General features: G+C 37.8%; 1 protein-coding gene across 17 annotated transcripts in view; it reads left to right on the top strand.

Moving 5' to 3' along the window:
- OSBPL6 (oxysterol binding protein like 6) overlaps positions 1–23232 on the top strand; it is a 206058-nt gene that overhangs the window by 132624 nt on the left and 50202 nt on the right. For 12 of the 17 annotated variants that reach the window (XM_032292828.1, XM_032292814.1, XM_032292815.1 and 9 more), the window contains 8 exons: positions 163–255; positions 4452–4574; positions 7562–7615; positions 8677–8790; positions 8907–9077; positions 12264–12396; positions 18428–18531; positions 19106–19198. In XM_032292828.1, coding sequence (XP_032148719.1) covers positions 163–255; positions 4452–4574; positions 7562–7615; positions 8677–8790; positions 8907–9077; positions 12264–12396; positions 18428–18531; positions 19106–19198 — 885 coding nt within the window. The remainder of the gene's footprint in view (positions 1–162; positions 256–4451; positions 4575–7561; positions 7616–8676; positions 8791–8906; positions 9078–12263; positions 12397–18427; positions 18532–19105; positions 19199–23232) is intronic. The other 5 variants (XM_032292822.1, XM_032292825.1, XM_032292830.1 and 2 more) reach the window with 2 other exon arrangements.

Genomic DNA, 23232 nt, shown 5'->3' with positions numbered 1-23232 from the left:
GTGCCGACATATTTTTCTGACTGTTACTACTATCTTTGGTCTTTTCAGGAACTTGCCATTCAGCTTACTGTTTTTACTGTGTTGTGTATGATTTTACCCCCATGCACAGTCACGTGAGAAGTGAGTTGTCTAACCCTGGGCTGTGTTTCCACTTATTTCCAGAATATTCACATACTGGAGAGGACTGCTTCCTCTAGCACCGAGCCCTCTTTAAGTCGGCAATTACTAGAACCGGAGCCAGTTCCCCTCTGCAAGGTCAGTGATGGAATTCAGTGCTTTCTCTGCTGGCATGATGCCTGCTCTGGGGCCAATTGAACTGTGAATCACTTTTACACCTGACTCCCTTAAAATAGCTTTGATGCCAGTTGTAGACAACTCTTTGCACTTTTTCTGCCTCCAATGTGTAAAGTTCCTCTGCCCTTTGTAAGAGAGAACAGAGAATGTATACTTTGCTGGGATTTGCTGGGTTACATACAAAGGTCTAAAATGCTCTTTAAGGGAAGAAGGAAAAAGAATCTATTGCCTTCCCCGTTGGAGAGAAGCAAATGTTTCTATGCCCAGCTAATGGAAAAGAAAAAAAATCACTACATCCAGCAATAAAAATAACAACAGCTACCATTATTGCCATGTACTCCATCACCAGACACTATGAGAAGTATTTAAATATATTATCCCATTTAATATAGTTCTCATAAACAGCTCCACACAATGTAGGTATTTATCACATTTGACAAATATGGAAACTAAGAGTTAATAACTTGCCCATGGAATAAATAAATAAATAAACTGTCACGGATTGTAGCACAGCAGGGATTCAAACTTCGACTCATCCAACTTCGCTACCATTGCTTGTCAGCTCTTCACCAGCTGCAAGGTAAAACAGTACCTACACGTTCGAGCTGTTATGTATTCTGACTTCTAGTCTCTTTCGCACATCTGGCCTTCCTAGCAGTGAGCTCGGGAGAGAACACTGCAGATTATTTATTAAGACCTTTTCTGTGTCATGGGAGCCAGTATTCCCTCCTTTTCAGCCTGCTCTTCTCATACTGGAGAAACATTAAATTCACATGTGTCTAAAATGCAAAAATCATAGAGAAGAGTTGAGGAGATACCATCCTACTCCTGCCCATCCCTCCCTGCGATTTTCAATGGGCTTTCTCCTTTATTGAGAAATTCTGAAAATAGAATGCATGCAGACTTTGAATTCCAGTATAAAAATAGCACTTTATTTCCGAAGCACTTTCTAAATATGTAAAACTGATCATTCCACTTTGCTTTTCTATAGTAAATATAATCCTTTAAGAAAAGAACACTTTACTACCCTACTGTTATGGAATGCATACACTTGAACCTCTTTATACTGTAAAGATATTACAAGCTATAAAGTTTATTCTATCAGACATGAATAGACTGCTAAGCCAAGGAAAGTGGGGAGTTATTAAACTATAAAACATAACTTAGAGATAAAAAGTGGTCTGACTTCCATTTGAATAGCAAATAGAGACTGTCTACCTGGTTAATATAATATAAATAGTAATCTCTTTGAAATAGCAATTCTCTCTTATAGTTAGCTAAAGGAAATAGAGAACAAATAAATATTAGGACAGTGGAAAAAGGCAGCTAAAATTTGTTGAGCACCTATTTTGTGCCAGGCACTGGATTAGAACATGTATTATCTCTTAACCAGCCCTCAACGCATTGAAGTGCATACTAATATTGTTCTGGTCAAACAGCAATTCTTCCTAGAAGGAGGTGGCTGTTAGTCCAGCTCACGGCAGCTGGGGCTTGGATCCGCCGGCTTGATATAAAGGGATCTGGGAAGGGTACCAAGAGCATCTACTTCCCATTACTTCTCCATGTTGTTGCCCATTTAGATCTTGCTGTAAGACTAATAAACCCTTGTTGTGTTTTTGTGTCAATAGAGACCACATCTCTTGGGACCTCATGAAATCAGAGGGCCATATCTAATTCTGATACCATTGCATCTCACCATTTCTCAGCCCCTTTGAGAGATGGGCTTTCTGGGCACTGGTTAGTAGTGGAAGAATTTTTTTTTCTAAGTGCACATTGTTCTGATCGGGATTTGTTCCAGTCCTATGTTTGATGCATTCACCTGCTAAAGCATTTTTATGTTCTCCCACCCCACCGCTTCACACCCCCCCACACACACTCACTCACCCACATGCATCTGCACACATGTAGTTTACCCTTCAGAAAGGGAATGTCCCTTTTTTTTTTTTTTTTTTTTTTTTTTAGGTGGAGTCTCGCTCTGTTGCCCAGACCAGAGTGCAGTGGCCCAATCTTGGCTCACAGCAACCTCCGCCTCAGCCTCCTGAGTAGCTGGGATTACAGGCACGCCCATCTTATTTTTGTATTTTTAGTAGAGACGGGGTTTTACCATCTTGGTCAGGCTGGTCTTGAACTCCTGACTTTGTGATCTACCTGCCTCAGCCTCCCAACGTGTTTAGATTATAGGCGTGAGCCACCGCGCCCAGCCTCTATTTTTTCCAAATGAAAAATCTCAGGCAATTATGACATTACTGTCTGTTCTTATTAGGTTAAAAATATTTTAAAACTTATAGTACCAAAAATATGTGTATATCTGACTTAAGTACTGATATGATCAATCACATTACGGCTTTTTAGCTCTGTTTCTGTTATAAGTAAACTCAGGAAAATTGGAAACTTAAGTAGAAAAAAAATCAGTTGAAATTACAAAAACAAATGCTTCAATTTTCAGAAAATAATTTTAGTTTTCTTAAGATAGTCCTAGTCTACTAAGCATAGAGGGAGAAATTTTAACATAATGGAAAATAGAACATAGAAGGTTCTATTTTGTACTAAGATGAGTTGTTTCATTTCTTACACACTTTATTTGTAACATTATCCACAGCATTTACAATTGAAATGGGAGAACATTGTTTGGTCTGGTTTTATCTTTTGCTTCTGTCAGTTTGAAAGCCTATTTCATTGTGAGAACTACAGTAGGATCCTTTTCTATTTCTTTTACTGGACTTAGTAATATTGCATCAGACTGAATAACATTATTTGCTCAAAGCTGCCGCATCTATGTTTAAGAAATGCATTTTAACTTTTTGCCTTTCTGTCTTATTTTGGTTTTTTCCCTTTCTGGAGTTAAACTCCCAAAGAAGAAAAAAACACTGTGTTAGAAATTGGTAGCCATACATAAGAATGATACACTGGACTCTGGGGAAGGGGTGGGGAGTGGTGAGGGATAAAAGGCTACACATTGGGTACAGTGTACATTGCTTGGATAATGGGTGCACCAAAATCTGAGAAGTCACCACTAAAGAACTGATTCATGTAACCAAACACCACCTGTTCCCCCAAAACCCATTGAAATTTAAAAATTTTGAAAAGAATTTAGTAGTTAGTAGCTCTTACTACAATCTGAGTTTTAGAAGAAAACTTGCAAAGATCTGCACTTATTAAATGTTTCCATTTTCACAAGTTATACAGAATATTCTTCGTCATCCACACAAACACACAAAGTAAATCAAAGATGAACACCAGCCTCCAAATAAATCTAGCCAGAAATAAAAATATTATTCATCTAGAGATACTATCCGTGGATGGGGCTCCTGAAAATAGAAGTGCCACTAAACACAGTGGATATATCTCTAAGAACAGAGAGAGTGCTCTAGTGAATATATTTACACATAGATGGAGATCATGTTGTGGAATAGAGTGGTGATCTACCTTTCTGTGTGAGTAGGCACAGGCATTAGACTTTTTATAAGAGCCTACTAGTTTCTCCTCTTATTCTAAACATTATTCATAAATAGTGATCACTTGTTGAATTGCAGTTCACGACTAAGAAATGCAACCCTTAAGCTCCCTTAAGGGGCATGTGTATCTTTGAAAACACGGATTTCTTTGGTGTGTCTTTGGCAAGCAGATGTTCTTATGCGCACTTTGGAATGCATGCAAGCCTCCCTGAGAGCGGCCGTGACCACAGCACTGTTATTCCCTGATAATAGCAGGTTCCGAGCCACTTGAAACAACAGCAGCCTTTCCATTTCTACACGGAAAGCCAGGTCCGCACGCTAATTGAACATTTGTCATCAAAATAGTCTTATTTTGAAACTTTAAAGTGCCTCTGTGCCCAGGGATTCACTGTCTGGAAAAATGCATTTTAAACATTCAGAGTACAGGCAATCGAATTTCCATCCTACCCCAAACAGACAAGGTGGCTCCATTGAGTCTCTGATGGACCCTGCTTACACCTAGGTCTACCTGGGAAACTCTTTTTAACTTCAGTTAAAAGTGCATAGCTGTGTTTGATGTTAGCATTTGCTCTGGAATGTTGTTCATACTTCTTTCTGGTGGGCCTAGTATTGCTTCAAAAGCAACTTCTACTTAAGAATCTGCTTTAAGTATGTTATCAAACACTGAGAAACATGTGATTTGTTTTTCTTCTTTTCTCTCAGGAAGCTGACAGCTGGGAAATTATAGAAGGGCTGAAAATAGGCCAAACCAATGTCCAGAAACCAGACAAACATGAGGGCTTTATGCTGAAGAAAAGAAAATGGCCTTTAAAAGGCTGGCACAAGGTAACACTTTTATCATATTCACGTTTAGATCATCTTCATAAATAAAGATTTTATTTGCTATCATGAGGTGAGAAACTAAGAATGTGGCTGTATGTGTAAAACTAGATTTTTTTTTTTTTTGAGACAGAGTCTTATTGTGTTGCCCAGTCTAGAGTGCAGTGAGTGGCATGATCTCAGCCCACTGTAGCCTCCAAGTAGCTGGGACTACAGGTGCACACCACCACACCTGGCTAATTTTAATATTTTTGGTAGAGACGGGGTTTCACCATGTTGGCCAGGCTGGTCTTGAATCCTGGCTCAAGTGATCTGTTCACCTCAGCCTCCCAAAGTGATGGGATTACAGGTGTGAGCCACACACCCTGCCATAAAACATTTAAGGCCTCATTTTAACCAAATGGATTGCAGTCTATTCTACTTAACAGAGATTGAGATCTGTAATATACATATGGAAGAAAAAATATACTTACATGTTATTTAAAATCCAGATTGTATATGTTGTTGTCTGGTTTGCTTTTTTTCCCTTAAGTTAGTATAGATATATTTTCATTAAATACTCTTTGAAATATGAGGTATTTTAAATTCATGCATGTATGACTTTGGATGGATCTGTATTATATATCCCACTGCTATTGAGCTAATTCCATATTGCTGGACATGGAAGACACACCTTACTTTTTACTGTTGGGATGTGATGAACATCCTTGCACATGAACTTCAATTTAGTTCTTGGGGATAAATTCCTAGACTTATTGTTACCAGTACAAACTAAAGCTAGAAAATCACTGATCCTGGAAGTTTTACTGCTGTTTAAAGTCTATAGTTTATTCCTCTCCTTCCTCTCAACATTTTTGTCCTATCTCCCAGTTTTAATTTTGGAGAAAATATTTTTTTACTGTATTTTGCCATTACCTGAGTAGCAAGAATTCGGTCAGACTAAGGAGGAGGAAGTTGCCGTACATTTTCAGTTTAAACTCTTTATTGGGCCACCCAGTATCCTGTTTGAAATCAGTGGAAGAATATGTCTGTCTACTTGCCACATCTGCAGGAGGATTTCATCTCAGGGTAGATAAGTGTATCAGCCCAAATGGCCAGTGGTGGCCAGCCACTGGGTCAACACAGGGAGGTTATGGATTTTAACTTCCTTGAGGAAACATTTTATGTGTTTTAAGGAAAAGACTTAAAAATGAACACATGGGAAATGTTGTCCCAGTCCCCTGTCTCTGAAAGTGCCCTCTTCCTTGTCAGAAACCATCTTTCCTGAACCCATAATATTATCGCAGTGCCAAGGACCTGTCCTCACTGATGTTCTTCCTGAGATGTTCACCAACTGGCCATCCTCCTTCGTAAGATCACTGCTGCCTTTCATTCTGACCTTACCTTTTTGTGTTCTCCCAAATTGATGGCCTTGCTAATCCCTTTCCTTATGATATGCTGTAGGTGATCTCTGCTGAAATTCTTTGATAGATAGAAGTGGAAATGCAGGAAAAACAGCTCAAAGAAACAAATTTTCTATGAATTGCAGACTTTAATTTAGCACTTTCAGTCCATGTTTCAGCAAAACTGGCTGTGGTTTGGCAGCAACTCTCTAGACCATACCTTTGAACATCCTGTTACGGGCTGGGAGCTGTGGCTCACACCTGTAATCCCAGCACTTTGGGAAGCCAAGGTGGGCGGATCACGAGGTCAGAAGTTCGAGACCATCCTGGCCAACATGGTGAAACCCCATCTTTAAAAATTAATTAATTAATTAATTAATTAAAATAAAAAATCATGAACATTCTGCTCCATAAATAATAGGAGGGCCTGCTTGGCATTGCTGTCTTTTCTCCTGATCTCTACAACCATGATGTATTTATTCAGATGTCAGCCCATTGGATTGACCAAGTTAAGGGCAAATGATATTAATCAAGTGTTTTTCAACTGTAGACTCTTTTCCAGTGCTTACTTGTTGTCTCGCAGAACCTGTAACAAACGGGTTTCAGTGGCCTTCTGTGAGTTCTATCCAAAACTCATAGGGGTTCTCTGTGCAGAACTCACAGAAGGCCACTGTACTCACAGAAGGCAGTCCCAAGACCTGACTGCCTCCATCTCAGCAACTAAGAGGTCCCAAATCAGTAACTTTCCAGCAGAGTAATTTTCCACAAACAGGAAGACTCCTTGCATCTGTAGAACTTGAGGGCCCAGGACCCATTATTTGACTGGGCCCTGAGAGCTGTTTGTTCTCTTGTGAATTTCCCATGGAAGAAAAATCAACAGCTGAGAGTTTCTGAGTGTTTGTGGAGCAAAAGCGGCCAAATCCATTCAGACTGGACTAGGATTATCTTGGAGGAGACAAAAATTGCCAAAAATTTCTCTCTTTTTTTTAACCCTTAATGTCGTTCAGAAATAATTTTCAACCTCTTTTATTAATAGTAGAATGCAAGCATTTGCTAAGTAGAGACATAAGTATATTGCTAAGCCCACTTAAACTTTCCAGATAATTCATTATTCATAGATTCAGTCCACTGGCTTCTGTAATGGACATAAACATTTTCAGGAATTATTGTGGTATCCAGGGAAAATTCAGGAGTTTATGTTCACAGTGAAAAATTCCCTGTAGACCTGTATAGCGCCCTTCTCAGGGTCACTGGGACCTAACCCAGGTTATTCTCATTTCTCACTTTCAAAAACATCCCAGTGTGGTTCATCAAGAGAATTGTAGCTTCAGGTCCTCAGATTCCCTCCCTGTTAAAAAAAATCATAGTGATAAGACTCCATCCCCACTGGATTATATATAAAAGAATCTTGGTAGGTTAACAGTATGAAACTAGACCTCTTATCTCCTTACCATTTAATGTGACTGACTGTGGCCAAGTGCACTGAATCCAGATACATTAAAATGGTCAAACATATTGATTACTAAATGCAAAGCAACATTAGAACCACATTTGTGAATGTTTTATATAATTCAAAATACAGACATAACTGAGGGTGTTTGGTTCTTGCAGCGTTTTTTCGTCCTGGATAATGGGATGTTAAAGTATTCGAAGGCACCACTCGATGTAAGTAGCACACACGACATGTTTCAAAGATTGATTTCGAATTCTGCTTGAAGTGAATAAACACTGTAATTGTACAAGCCTTGTGCCATAGTTACCAGCTTTGTGCATGTCTGGGCATGTAAGATTTCACAAGCTTCCAAACCTCCAGGTTCTAAAGTGTGTCTACCTAGTGCATGAATATTTAACTATTTTGATGTGTGTTATTAAAAACAGAAGCTTAAACCTTAAAGTGAGACATGAGTAAAATCACCTTCTGTCACTTGGAGAGAAAGCGCAAATAGGCTTTTTTCTGCATCTCCCAATAAACTCTGCTTTATGTGTGCTACTTTGTTCTTATCAATGTCCTTTTAAAAACTATCTCACACATTTTATTTCTACTTCATACACCTTTTCATCTTGGAGATCCTTGGAGATCCCAATTCACAAAAATTATTCCAAATGTTTTTTTTTTTTTTTTTTTTTTTTTTTTTTGGTATACAGAGGAGTAGCTTGCATGTAACACTGGAAAATTCCTTCCTTCATCATTGTGTAGGGGAAGTAACAGAAGGCTCAGGTTTCAATTTTGTCCCCATCTCTGCCATTGAATCAGCTATGTCCTTGATCAGAGAAGCAGCGAGAAGGAAGAGCCGGCTGCTCCCTGCTTTTTGGTCGCAGGTGCCCCATTCTGCCCCAGCAGCTGTCTGCCAGCTGATTACTCAGGGATGTTCTGGGTTATAGGTCAAAGACTGACCACAGTTATTTTAGGAACCACTAAATATGTCCTTTTGGGAGAATATAAGCTGTGCAATCTAGAATTATGAAGAATTAGCATTACATTCTATGCCAAAACAGGAAGAAGATGAATGGTCTTATTTATAAAAATTGGTGTGAAGTCACTGCAGCATCAACTCTCCTAGAACCGAATCCATAGAACCTTAACTATTTTCTGTTTGTTAAGGGGGTATATGCAGTATTCCACTTCCCATAGATAAGTTAAAGATTACCTTGGGTTTACTTAAATCCAGTACAGAAACATCAAAGCGTATATCCTTTCAGCCTATTTACTAGTCTTTTGATTTCAGATTCAAAAAGGAAAGGTCCATGGAAGCATAGATGTTGGACTCTCAGTCATGTCAATTAAAAAGAAAGCCCGAAGAATAGACCTTGACACGGAAGAGCACATCTATCATTTGAAGGTAAAATCACTTTTCAACAGTTTCTCTGCCATTATCAGGGGAAATCATTTGCCTACACCAGTGGTAGGTAGGAGAGTGATTTTACAGTTACCTTCTCCTCTTCTTCATTGTTTTAGGTGAAATCCCAGGACTGGTTTGATGCATGGGTCTCGAAACTGCGACATCATCGCTTGTATCGTCAGAATGAAATTGTGAGATCACCAAGAGATGCTAGTTTTCACATATTTCCTTCAACTTCCACAGCTGAATCCTCACCAGCTGCTAATGTTTCTGTAGTGGATGGAAGGGTATGACTTTGTTCTATAAAAATCATCCTGAAAATTGCTAAGAAAATTATGCAAATTTTGGCCAGGCATGGTGGCTCATGCCTGTAATCCCAGCCCTTTGGGAGGCCAAGGTGGGTGGATACATGAGGGTCAAGAGTTCAAGACCAGCCTGGGCAGCATGGTGAAAACCCCATCTCTACTAAAAACACAAAAATTAGTTGGGTGTGATGGCACACACCTGTAATCCCAGCTATTCAGGAGTATGAGGCACAAAAATTGCTTGAACCCAGGAGGTGGAGGTTGCAGTAGGCCAAGATCATGCCACTGCTATGCAGCCTGGGCGATAGAGCAAGACTGCATCTGGAAAAAAAAAGAAAAGAAAAAAAGGAAATTATGCAAATGTATAACTGAATCTCATTTGGGAAAACCAGAAGGAGAAGGTTTGCTTTGTAAACTAACACTCAGCAGACAACAGTGACATTTGGCATGAAAGTTAATAAATTAGGCAGAAATGTGGATCATCAAGAGAATTAGCAGTTATTTTTCCTTTTATGAACAGATTACCTTCTAACTTCATGTGGCTTTGTAGAACTGTTAGGAAGTGAAGTAAACATCTATTTAATCAACATTCAGAAATCAGGTGCCCTCCTGGATGGTAATAAGAAGGCCTCAAAGTCTTGAAAATGAAATTGCTTCTGTATCTTGACCTATAATATATCCGTGACCCATTGAGAGGCTATTAAATTTCCCCATGAAGTTCGTACAAGTGAGCTCAAGAATGTGACAGTAATATAAGTAATTGCCTAGTTAAGTGATCAAGCACTGTGTTACAAATAACCAAAGTTCACAAACAGTAAAAAAATTTGTCCAGAAGTGACATCGCCATTAAACAGCTGAGCCAGGATCTGAGCCCACATGTGTTTCCAAAATCAGTGCCCTTTCCATTTTACCAGGTGCCAGACTAAGGGAGGCTGACCTTGTTCTTTGGACTGAAATAAGAGTTCACTTCTATGTTGATGAAAAGCTAGAGATGTTGTTTGTTTAAAAAAATCAAGGTTAAGTCAGCAGACAGAAACAGCTGTTTCTGCCTTGGATTCAATAATTAAGTTTCCTGAAACCTAACCCATCACACTGCCCAGGGGTGCTCCAGTTTCACACTTGGCACCTGAAATTGAGGGCAGAGAGGGTGAGGAAGCTGGCTGCCACAGTACATTGTGTTCAAGAACGTTCCAGTGAAGATTCTGCTTTTCTTTGTTTGCTTACACAGAAATGTATGCCTTATATATATACAAGTTTCCTTTGCAAACTTTTGAAAAACCTCATAGAATAACTGCAATACTAACCAAATTAGATTAAATGAAACATTACTGTATTTACTTTTTGTTATTTTAATGGCAATTTTTATTAGATCCTATTAATTATGTTAAAATTATCCCAAACTTTACATTATTTCTTTTTCTTTTTTCTTTTCTTTTCTTTTTCTTTTTTTTTTTTTTTTTTTTGAGACAAAGTCTCACTCTGTCACCCAGGCTGGAGTGCAGTGGTGTGATTTTGGCTCATTGCAACTTCCTCCTCCTGAGTTCAATTGATTCTCCTCCGTCAGCCTTCTGGGTAAGCTGGGATTACAGGCGCCCACCACCACACCCAGCTAATTTTTAGTAGTCACAGGGTTTTTAGTAGTCACTGGCATGTTGGCCATGCCAGTCTCAAACTCCTGACCTCAAGTGATCTGCACACCTCAGCCTCCCAAAGTGCTGGGATTACAGGTGTGAGCCACCACACCCGGCCTCAAGCCTTACATTATTCCATTCTGGTTGCAGCCTTGCCAAGGACTATTTAATTATCTTTCTTCTAGGAATAGGGTGTTGGATTAGCCGTAATACCAACCAGTTCTGAAATAAAAAAGGGAATGAACCAGCTGGTCAGGGCATCAGGAAGACAGGAACTTGCAGACGCCCAAGACAGTGTCAAGTTTCTCTGGCCTCTTGTGTTCTCACCAGAGGGTAGACAGATTCCTAGAGTTGTCCACATTAAATGAGAAATGTATTCCAAATAGATCTTTTAAAAATATAAATTTTTAATTCTTTGGTTCATCCAGCTTCTGCCTACATCATTGGCACAGAGTATTGATGAAAATATGTTATTTTCATTTCATGTTATTAATTAAATAACTTGGGTGGTATCTGAGAATAGAAGGCTAAAATCAAATCCACCCCAGTGTTTGCCTTGGAATAAGAAAGCTCTTCAGCTCTAGGTTTCAAAACAGATCTATTGCTCTGGTTAATGACATACCTCTAAGATCTACTTGGTGAAAGATTTCCATTACATTTATCAAAATGTAGTAAAGAGTGAAAAGAGCTTTTTATCACTTTGCCTGCCTTCTAAGTATCAAATTATGAGACTTCTGAATGTTAATTGGTTTGTGGCCCTCTGTGGGTAATAAATAAGCCTGGGTTTGCTAAGAATGTGCATCATTCACTTTGTAATGATTTAGAAGAGACACAATTCAGTTGTAATTGAATATTAAAGTCAACTATAAAGTTTTGAAATAATTTTTTAAGAAATAAGCTTCTATTTCTTCACTGTTTCCCACAGTCACCTTAGTATCTATATACTTAATACAACTTTCACTTATTTCACATAAAATTTTTAATGAAAAGTCTGTAGATAATAACTTTAATAAAAAGCTGTAGAAAATAACTTGCTAAGACTACCTTTTTTATAAATAATTTTTAATATGAATTCAAGGCATTGCAAGGTTGCTTACTGGTGGATAATGTCTTTAGGAATCACATGTGGCTGACGATACCTTGAGTCATAGGGTACAGGAACCTTTTGCAAAGGAAAGACCTTAAATCATGAGTTAAGAGTACTGCCATAAGGACACTGCACATACAACTTACTAAGCAATTAAAAATTGTTGGGAATTTGAGTTGGCAGGTCCTTGTGACTATGAGATACAATGCACTCAAATGTTGTCCCTTTCATTGAATGATGGAGATGGCAACTTAATGAGAGATTGTTGTTTAGGAATGTCGCCCTCACTGAGCACAAACCACATTTAGCCAAGAGGCTTCTTCAATGTTTTGAGTGTGCATTTTCTTCCTATCTTTGTTAATAGAGCTTTGAGGATACTTGTATTTCTTTTTAATCATTGAAATGTACTGTTTCATAACCATACAATGCATCTGTTTTTGTTTACCGTAGATGCAACCAAACAGCTTTCCATGGCAGTCCCCTTTACCGTGCAGCAATAGCCTCCCAGCAACCTGCACAACTGGCCAGAGTAAAGTGGCAGCCTGGTTACAGGACTCGGAGGAGATGGACAGGTGTGCAGAAGGTTAGTTCTTACCTAGTGTGGCCTGAGAGTAAGCCAAAACCAAACAAGAAACAAAACCTAAAAGGTGAATTGTGAGTCTTTTACCCTGATTGCCTTGGCCTTTCCTTGCTCTTTTTCTCCTCCTTGTTTTTTTTTTAATTAAATCCAAATTTTATTAAGGATTTCAAGTTACATACTTCAAATTTCTAGAATGGAATGGAATCATTTTGGAACGGGAAAAATGGCGTAAACACTGACATCCCTTAAAACTTCAATATTATAAAGAAAATTCTTTTGCAAACCACATCTCCATTATATGACAAGACTAGGTATTATCTACACCTTCACTTTGGCAATAGCTGTTTCCTAAAATAATGAAAAAGATGATTTTGCTACTTCAGTTCATTAAAAATGGGATTCCACCTTTAAAGTTCAGAAAAAGCTGCATTTAGATGAACTATGTTTACAAAAAGAAAAGAGTGCAGAGTGTCTAATCAAAGCAAAGGAAATCATTTTGAAAATAAAGAGAAAAAAAGCTATTATTATTGGTTAAGGATTTCCAGTCATAAGTTAAAATCTCAGGAGAGGAATGGATAGCACTATAAACAATGTGTTCACATTCCAAGACCTTAACACTAACTTCTCAAAAAGGAAGTTTTCATCACCTCTAAAAATGACTTCAATGTAATTTTATTAAGAGCAGGAAATCTAGACCTTCCTCTAATGACAATCCAATAATCCACCTTCACTGGCATAAAAAAAAAAAGTCAACCCCAAAATTAACAGTAATTAGCCTGAGTTATTATAAATGTGGCTCTACAGCCTGAAATTTAATGGCGTCTTTTGTCAAAAATAGTCTTATTTCCATGTTAGTCTCATGACTATAATACCACAGTGCTAGCCCTGTAGTATTTACTACAATACAGTCATCAAAAATTCTTGAACCTTGAGAAATAGTACATCCCACCACTTCAATAAGAATAGGAGCCACACAAAGATCTAAGAGTGCTGCCTGCCCAGATCCAGAATAGAGGTAGTCAAGCTTTGTTTTCCAGTTTAGTTGTCAAAGGGTGGTGTGGACAAAATGCTGAGTGTCACACTGGCATGACAAATAGGCCCCAAAGTTTAAGCTTTTAACGTTTTCCCCTTGTTTTTATTTTTATGTGCCAGCTCCTTCTCTGTGCCGTGAATCGGGCTCCTTACCTGCCAGTGTTCCTGCACCCTCACAGCAGTTGAATGTGGTTCTTGCTTTTCCCCTAACTTCTACCCACTTCAGCCTTCTCTCCTTGTCTCTTCACCAGTTCCTTCTGGCTTCTTTAGCCCCTGGACCCTGGGGGAGCCACACAGAGGGGTGACCCCCAAGGAGAGCCCACTCTGCCCGCAGCCCCAGAATCTCTGCTCTGCCCTCCTCACTAGGTCACTTCCACAGCTGCCTTCTCTACTGCTCTGTCTTCCCACAGAGCAGGTATATGTTTCCTGACATCTCAGCAATAAATGGCAAAGTTCTAAAATGCTGTATCTTGTATCCATAGTTACCTATTAGTGTGCTCCGCTATGGATCAGTGATTCAATATTCTGAACCAATACCTGATTCCCTCACACTGCCATCTCTGAGCCTCTTCATCTCTTCTTACCTTCACCTTTTTTGTAATTAGCCAGAGCACAATGGTTCAGACTTTATCTACAGACCATTTCCATTCTATGAGACAGTTTTCCTTTGACCTTCAAAACTGAGAAAAAACAAGGGCAATGCAGAGAATGTTTAATAAGGCTCAATTTGTTTATTTTTTTAGGTGATCCAAAGATGATGGGCCTAATTTTTTAAAATTATTTTTCCTTATAAAAATATAATAAAACTAGATATTAGATCACTTTTTTGTGTTCTCACTTAAAAAAATTATAATCTGGTAATCTATGTAAGTCCTCCAACTGAAAGAATTTTTTTTTTTACTCTACCAGCATGTGAACTCAAAATATGCAGCATTTTTGTCATTTTTGTCAGCCTTCTGAGACACTCACATCCCAGACTTTATCTTTATGTGAAAGTATAATTTAAGAGGGATTTGGCTGGGTGCGGTGGCTCATGCCTGTAATCCCAGGACTGTGGGAAGCCAAGATAGGCAGATCACTTGAGGTCAGGAGTTCAAGACCAGCCTGGACAACATGGTGAAAATTTGTCTCTACTAAAAATACAAAAATTAGCTGGGCATGGCAGTGTGCCCCTGTAATCCCAGCTACCCAGGAGGCTGAGGCAGGAGAATTGCTGGAACCTGGCAGGCAGAGGGTACAGTGAGCTAAGGTCATACCACACTGCACTCCAGCCTGGGTGGCAGAGCAAGACTCCATCTCAAAAAAAAAAAAAAAAAAAGAGGGATTTTATAATCATTAGATATGTCCAACTGACATTCCATTAAAACAGTTTTACTTGGATGTATTTTAAAAACACTCAGACTTTGAGTATATTAACTTCAGGTTGGACAAAAAAGCCAAGCCTCGTTTCCTTAAACTCTTCCCCTCAGCAGTGATTGTAGACACTGTAGCCTCTCTAACTTCTGCAGCCTTGAAACTCACTTCTTAGACACTTCCTCCAACGTCTTACACGTATTGTGGCATTTCAGCTGGCCGCTTACATTACAGAAAAGATAAGTCCATGTAATAATACGATATCCACTTTTTTGATCCAAAGGTTTAGACATTGGCCTTTATACCAAGAAGCCTCAGGCTGCTGGGGGGTTGTGCTTGTCTTCCTGCCTGTTTCAAAATGCCTCTGTGGCCCATCCCTTGTACCCTCCCTCTGGGGTTGGGGGTGATCCTTCTCCTCCTTCCCATCCTGACTACTCTACCTCCTGCCTTTCTGTTTTCTGTCAGGATTTAGTGCAATAATCAGCTCCTCTCTTGGGGATAACTACAGACCTTCTTGCTTCACTAGTTGTTGCTCTCTGCCCACTGATTCCAGCTCCTCTCTCATAATTGGACTTTTTTCCTTTTTATTTTATGAAAAAGCATTCTTGATAGCAGAAAGCCAACTGATTTCTGCTCTGTTCTCAGGCCTCATTCTCTAACCTGCCCTGCACCTTTTATCAGCCTCCTTCCTTGAGCCCCATGAAGTTTTCCTTTTTCTCCTCTCCCTCACTGGGATTCCCTCTGGCCAACCTTGGTTGTAGAGATGATCAAGATTCAGTCTTACCCTTTCTGCTTCAATAATAGTAACTACAGTTTATTGACTGCTCATTGTGAGCCAAGACAAGACCTTACATGTGTGGTTTTGTGTAAATCTTTACAATGTACCAAACAGGCATTAGGTACCCTATAATTTCACAGACAGGGAAACCACAGCTCAGAGAGGTCAAGTAACTTGTCCATGTTACACAGCAAATATGCAGCAGAGGTGGAGGGCTTAGCCAGGCTAACCTGATTTTACTAACTCTTTTCTGTGCTTTGGAGATGCCAGGCATGCTTGTAACTTCAACTGAAGTCTATTTTGATGATGTTAGTGGTTGTGGTGGTCGTGATGATGATGGTACTGGTAATGATGCTGGTGGGCTGGTGGCAGTGGTGGTGGTGATGATGGTGGTGGTGGTGGAGGAAGTGGTGCTTTCTCTTCTAAGTCTGTGTTGATGACCTCAAACCACAGTATCTCTTTTCTGAAACTCGTATGTACTTTTTTTTTGTCTATACTAATCATTTGACAATAGAGCCCCAATATTGAAATTGGTTGCATGTCAAAAGTAATATTTCTTGATTATTTCATTGGTTGAATATTTTACTGATTGCCTTTCAAAAGATGTAACAGCTTATCGAACCTGCAGTGTAGCTTAGTTTAAATACTAATACTTAAAGTAGCTGGCTATTTATAGATACTCACATTATCTCAGTCCAAATCTTCTCAAGTATATACAGGAATTGCTTGGTTCTTAGAATGCATTTTTTTCCATAGAGATAAAATATTAAATTAGTATCATACAGGCCATTTTTATATGCCAGTATATGCCATCATGAAAGATGGGTGCATAGTGGTTTGACAACATACAGATTGTTTATTGGGTTCTTTTTTTTTCCTTAACAGAATGTAAATTCTATGAGTCTTAATTGATTACTGTATTTCTTATGCTTAGAACTGTACTAGGTACACAGCGTCCTCCCAGTCGGCAGGCACTGATGGATAACTTTGTATATACCCTGATTTATTTAACTCTTTCACAGGAAGATGGTATGTTTCTTTTTGGAGCAAGACAGGGCATGATGGAAAAATAAGTTACCTGTCAGATATTTTAAGTTTTAAGTTTTTCACTATTATTTTAAAATCTAGGCAGTCCACTCTTGGCATAATTTTTCATTTTCTCAGATTCTAAAATGAGATTTTAATCTTAATTTAATGAAATTCTACAGATTTTTTTTGAAGAATGTTTTTATTGTCTTTGGAAAATCTTTGTAATCCTATATAGACACTTAGGCCAAGAGTGAAATCTTGTCAAAGATTTCATCTCTTACTTATTGTAAATAACAGAAGTGACAAAGAATGATGTAGCATGGTCCAGGTGAAGGCTCTAGCAGGGTGATGAGACACAGCACAATCAGTATTCCTTAGAGACCATTTCTGGCTTTCATAGAACCTTCTCATCTACCATCTCAGTAAGTAGGTAGGAGAGCTAAATATTGCTATCACCGTTTGACAGGTAAGGAAACTGCAACTGAAAACTCTAAATTGATGTCTCCTTACACTTAGTTTTGACTACTTGGCCTTAAATTGAATTATTTACAAAGTTCTGTTTTCATTCTGTTAGAAAAAGCATGGATATAATTTTGATAGTTTTCAGCCCCAATTCCAGATTTCTGTGCTTACATAGCACCATTTATTTAGAAGAATCACAATTATTAAGGAGTATGAATGTAATACTTCCTAGATAGAAAGCTCAAAATAAATTTGTTAGCAATTGACCATAAAAATAAGAAAAATGACTCAATATCCCTTTATTTATTCATTTATTTATTTATTTATTTGTTTATTTGTTTATTTTGAGATGGTGTCTCGCTCTCTTGCCCAGACTGGAGTGCAGTGGAGCTATCTCGGCTCACTACAACCTTTCCCTCCTGGGTTTAAGTGATTCTTCTGCTTCTGCCTCCCAAGTAGCCGGGATTACAGGCACCCACATCATGCCTGGCTAATCTTTGCATTTTTGTAGAGGCAGGGTTTCACCATGTTGGCCAGGCTGGTCTTGAACTCCTGACTTCAAATGATCCACTTGCCTCAGCCTCCCAAAGTGCTGGGATTCCAGGCGTGAGCTACTGGCCCAGCCTATTATTCTTGATTATGTTTAATTTCACATATTAAAGATCAGTTTTTTTAAAGAGTGATATTTTATTATATACATCTTTAAATATTCTCTTGTTCTACATGCACCAAAAAAATTTAAAAGAAAACTAAAAGTCATTTCTGCTTTCTAAATATTAATTCAGACAGAATGAGTTGATGTCCAGGTGATGATGATGTTGCTGGACCAGCAAATGCACTTTGAAAATCTGATTAGTTTAAAATAATGTCTCTAAGAAATTTTTAAATCATTCAGTTCAACATTGCTAGTGAGCTAAATTATAGAAAATATGTTTAACTGATTTTGTATTCCATCCTATTTTTCTGAACTTGATTTTAACTCTACCCAAATTCCAGGTACCACCTTCTAATGCATTTTAGAAGAGCAGGTAGACAGGCTCCTAACGGTGAAACCACAGGCCTGCTGAAGTTCACCTGAGTTTGCTTCCCATGTGGCAAAGGCTATCAGAGCAGAAAAGGGATCACATACAATGTGACTGAGAGTTTCATGGTTTCTACACTAATAGCTGTTAATTTGTAAGCGTGTGCTTTGAAATATAATCAATGGTTTTCGGTTCTACACCAGAGAAGGGTCTGTTTTGTTTCACCTGCCAGAATCTTCATCATATAAACCTGGATCTGCCTACTCACACTTGCCATAATTTGCACTGACTCATTTGTTACCATCACCACTGCCCCCTACCCAATTCTAACATATTTTTATTTCTGATTTCTTATTAGATCTTGCACATTGCCAGTCAAACCTTGTGGAACTTAGCAAACTCCTGCAAAATTTGGAAATACTTCAGAGAACTCAGTCAGCACCTAACTTTACTGACATGCAGGTAAACGTATTCCCGCTGCTGGTAAAAAGACTTAGGATATTAATTTATAATGTTTATTGGGATATTCTATGAATACGTAAGATATTATTTAAAGATAAATAACTTCAATACAGACATTCATTTGTATTCTGGAGTTTTTAATGTTTTTGAATCTCAGTGTCAATGTGTAAAGATCATTATTTTAAAATGCTTTACATTTAAATATACACTAACTGGAAGAAATACATTCAGTATCTGAATTATTCTTCCGTGTTTGTGTTTCATTAGAAATGGTAGCTTTGAAGATATGCTTTAGATACTCTTAGAATTATTACTGTCTTTTCATATGGAAAACAAAGCTAGATATTTCTAATCCTGTATTCCTTTTGTGTATCAGAAAAATATATTTTATAATTAAGTTCTTATCTCTGCTTTTAATGCCCACTGTGCGTCTGATATGCCTTTCTCTCCTGGCTGGTTTGCTTCTAGGCTCTAACAATGATCTATTACTAACTTACTGTGCTCTTGTCTATACCTGTATCATCTGTGTGAACTTAATAATACTTTCTTGCTTTTAACTGTTTGTGTAATGTAGGCTAACTGTGTAGATATTTCAAAGAAAGACAAGCGGGTCACAAGACGATGGAGAACAAAAAGTGTCAGCAAAGATACAAAAATACAACTGCAGGTACAGATTTTACTTTTCTTTCATTCATGTTTTTATATACTTTTAAAGTACTCATCTTTATATATCAGTTTATGGGAGTTAGATTGAAAGAACAGCTGAACTGCTTTAAAGCCAGCACTTTTCAAACTGTTACATTACCTAAAATAGTGGGAAATCTCTATATTTTTATTATTCTGGGATAAGTGAGAAAGATTTAAAAGAAAGGTTAAAATTATACAATATGGGTTCAAAATTTTTATTCTCAATTATAGCCTTTGAACCATTAAGATATATTTTAACAAAAAGTTACCTTAAAATCTAAACTAAAAATCTAGTGGGTTATAATGAACATTCTTTTAAAAATACTAGATTTTAAAAGAGTTCTTTATGTGTCCGCTTTGTCCAAATTTTTTCTATCAAGAAAAAGGGTAGGTGGTTCAATAGATGAGAAACCAACAAACTCGGATACTATTCTAATCACTGTGGTTTTCTGGCAGTATAATTTTGTACTTTTTTATTAAATTTCCTAAGCTTCCATTAGCTCCTGGGTAAAGTGATAGAATTTATTTAATAAGCTCTGAATTCTCTTTCAACTCCAAAAGTTTATGATCCTACAAAAATAGATATTATTTGGCTTTCAGCAATAACTTTAAAGCCTGAACTAGGTTCTTAATAGCTTATAATAAATGTACTTGAATTTATTTGAAATAAAATACACATTTGAAATAAGTAAAGTTTTTAAAGTAAGATATTTTTATATTATTGCATTTCAGTGATTCAAAATATGGTAAATTATGCCATAAACCATATTACTTTCAGATCTTTAAACTAGAATCTCCATTATGTTCATCCTAGCTGCATATTATAAATGGCCCTTATCCTGCACAGTCAAGATTAGACTTTATGATTTGGCCTTTTAAAATCATACTACAAATAAATTTATATTCTAATACAAAGGTAGAAAGAACTACTTTTCAAAATTCTTCAGTCCCTTCTGAATAATTAACAAAACAATTCTTCTCTAATTTTGATGTTATTAATAACATTCTTTGTATTATGATTCTGATTGTGTGAATAACCAACTGTTGCTTTGCTTGCTAATCTGATGTATTTGAAAATAAATTTTCATAAGCACTAATACCCATGCTTTTTTATTTAGAATGTCCACATTCAATGAACACAAATTTTTGTGTTCCTTTGTTCAGTACGTTTCTGTGTGTTTTCCCTTCTGTTCATAAAATTAATACTATAGGGACAGATGTGCCAAGTGATTTTACAAGAATGTTACTTAAAATTGCTTTTGACAGTCTTACTTGTTTTGAACTTGTCAGTGTCTAGGTTGGTTTGTTTGTTTGTTTTAAGCATGGTGTCTGTGAATCAAAGCCAAGAAAAATAATTATTTTTATAAGTAAAAGAATCATTTGGCCAGATATGGTGGCTCACGCCTGTAATCCTAGCACTTTGGGAAGTCAAGGCAGGCAGATCACCTGAGATCAGGAGTTCAAGACCAGCCTGACCAACCCTGTCTCTACTAAAAGTACAAAAATTAGCCGGGCGTGGTGGCAGTCCCCTGTAATCCCAGCTACTTAGGAGGCTGAGGTAGGAGAATCGCTTGAACCCGGGAGGCGGAGGTTGCAGTGAGCCCAGATTGCGCCACTGCACTCCAGCTTGGGCAACAAGAGCGAAACTCCATCTCAAAAGAAAAAAAAAAAAAGAATAATTCCTCTAAAACAATTGAAGAAGGCCTACGTCACAAGAACAGATATATTTGTGAATAGATATCGTTTTAACCTTGTGTCTATAGTGTATGCTGTTGACCACATTCTCGTTCACAGCTGTTGTCTTGGACAGGTAGGTTCTCAGTGATTTGTAGTGCAATGTCCCAGCCACCTTGCTGCATCTAGCACCACTAGAATCCCCAGATCACTCGGTTTTTTTCCCCAAAGACACAGAATGCAACTGGGGCTATACCACCTAGCCTCAGGCTGTGGTTTTAAATATGCAGAGAAGTTATGAAGATTTTTTTGAGTCATCAGAAGAAAATGTCCAAAAAGCTAGAAAATATTCATTCATACTCCCGCCACATCTTTGGGTGGTTCGTTTGTTTTTAAATTTTTATTTATGACATTTTGCTAAAGAGCAATAAAATGGCCTTTGTAATTCCAGTTTAGTTGTTTTTGAGGGAAATTGAAATCATCTCTCCCCTCAAACACACTCAAAGACAGCTTTGCCTTTTTGAAGTGGGAGATTTAGTTCCAATTCCAAGAAGAAGCAAATAGACTTAGGGATGGCAGTAAGCTGTTAATCATTCCCAAAAAAAAACTCCAATTCCACCAGGGCTAAACAAAAGGTATCTTAAGGAGAATGCTACAGAATTTGATCCTATCCCTGGACACTTTCTGCTTTCCCAAACCAACAGGAGCCTCCGGATACTCATTTTCTATTACTGGGAAGTTCCTCCAAGATCCTTCAAAATTCACACTTGGCTGAGGAATCCTAAGTTTATCTAGGATGACTATGACAACATGAAAATCTTTACTCATCAGTATGTTGCCTAGAGGGAGGCATAGCATTTAATTTTACTCTAGTGAATTAAAGATACCCACCACTTTCTCCTACCTCATACCCAGCTTTTTCCCCTTCTGTTTTCAATGTTTCGATCATGAGAATTCTAATGATGCCAGCTGTTTGTTTTGAGTCGTGGCTCATCTTACCACTCAAACCACTTTCGCTGATGATGCAGCCACGTTGCAGCCAATGTGAGAGGGTCTCAAGTGGTGAGACTTCATTTTCTGTCCCCTCTCCTCTTTGTAACTAAGTGCAATAGCCATTGTGATGGTGCCCAGACCATCCAGTGGTGGTGGTTTTGGTGATTGTTGCTGCTGTTGTTGTTGACGTTGTGTCACTGATCATTGTATTCCGTATTCTATAGTAGTTGTCATTTTGAAAAAATTATAAAAGAAATCATTTTTTAAAATTGACCACAAGAAAGTAAAAATGAAAAACATGTTATACTGGGTGTTTGATTATTTATTCTTGTGTCAGTTAGATTGTGCTATTGATTTAAATGAAAAGGCTAAGTTCTAGACCAGTATGGCCATGTTTCTACTGGAAGCTACTGGGGAGTTGGCCTCAGAATTCCGTATAATGTAACTCATGAAGTCAACATTTGTCCTAGAAGGTTCTGTGGAGATTACCTTTTAAAAAAAGGATTCTTCTTGCCTCCTAAACTTCAAACTTTCTGGTTTGAATAAAAATCTCAGTACCATTATGCAGTAACAGTTTGGCTGTGTTTTAAATGAAGTAAGAGGAAGGCAAGAAGGAAATGATTTTAAAAGAAAAAGCTGTTAGATCTCCTGTGTTGCTGATAATATGAATTAAATACTAGATCCCTGGACATTGAAGGGAATGAGGAATAGTAGAAAGTATATAGTAGCAGACAGATGATCTGATGTTGCTCATGGGTAGCTGTCCTGCATCTCACAGATGCTCAAATTACACTGAAAGGCAAAAATAAGTTCTTCCTCCTTTTACTACCTTAAGTAGAAAGGATTTTGTCTAGTAAATTTTTCTGTGGAAAACAGATTATGTATGTATGTGTGTTTATGACAAACATATACGTATATGTAAGCAGAAGATTTGTAAAGATGGAAAACAAATAAGATTGTACTTTTGGAAATTTTTTAAAGATTTAGAGATGGAAAAATTTAAAATATTTTTCTGCCATCCCAAAAAGACTAAAGCAGACCTACTGTTTCTTCAATTTGGGCTGTTAGGAGATTCTAAGAAAGTATATCTTAATTATTTGGAAATAAAATTATTGCTCATGGCCAGGCAAGGTGGCTCATGCTTGTAATCCCAGCACTTTGGGAAGCCAAGGAGGGAAGGTCACTTGAGGCCAGGAGTTCAAGGCTGCAGTGAGCATGATCATGCCACAGTACTCCAGCTTGGGCAACAGAGTGAGACCTTATCTCAAAAAAGAAAAAAAAAAAAATTATTGCTCACAACCTTGAGGAATCAGGGTCTGTCAGATGAAGGCAAAGTTGAATGATTAA

Source organism: Sapajus apella, unplaced genomic scaffold (assembly GCF_009761245.1).
Source record: "Sapajus apella isolate SASKATOON/1434 unplaced genomic scaffold, GSC_monkey_1.0 scaffold28, whole genome shotgun sequence".
In the NCBI taxonomy this organism is placed as follows: domain Eukaryota; kingdom Metazoa; phylum Chordata; class Mammalia; order Primates; family Cebidae; genus Sapajus; species Sapajus apella.
This window is presented reverse-complemented; position numbering and strand designations above follow the sequence as displayed.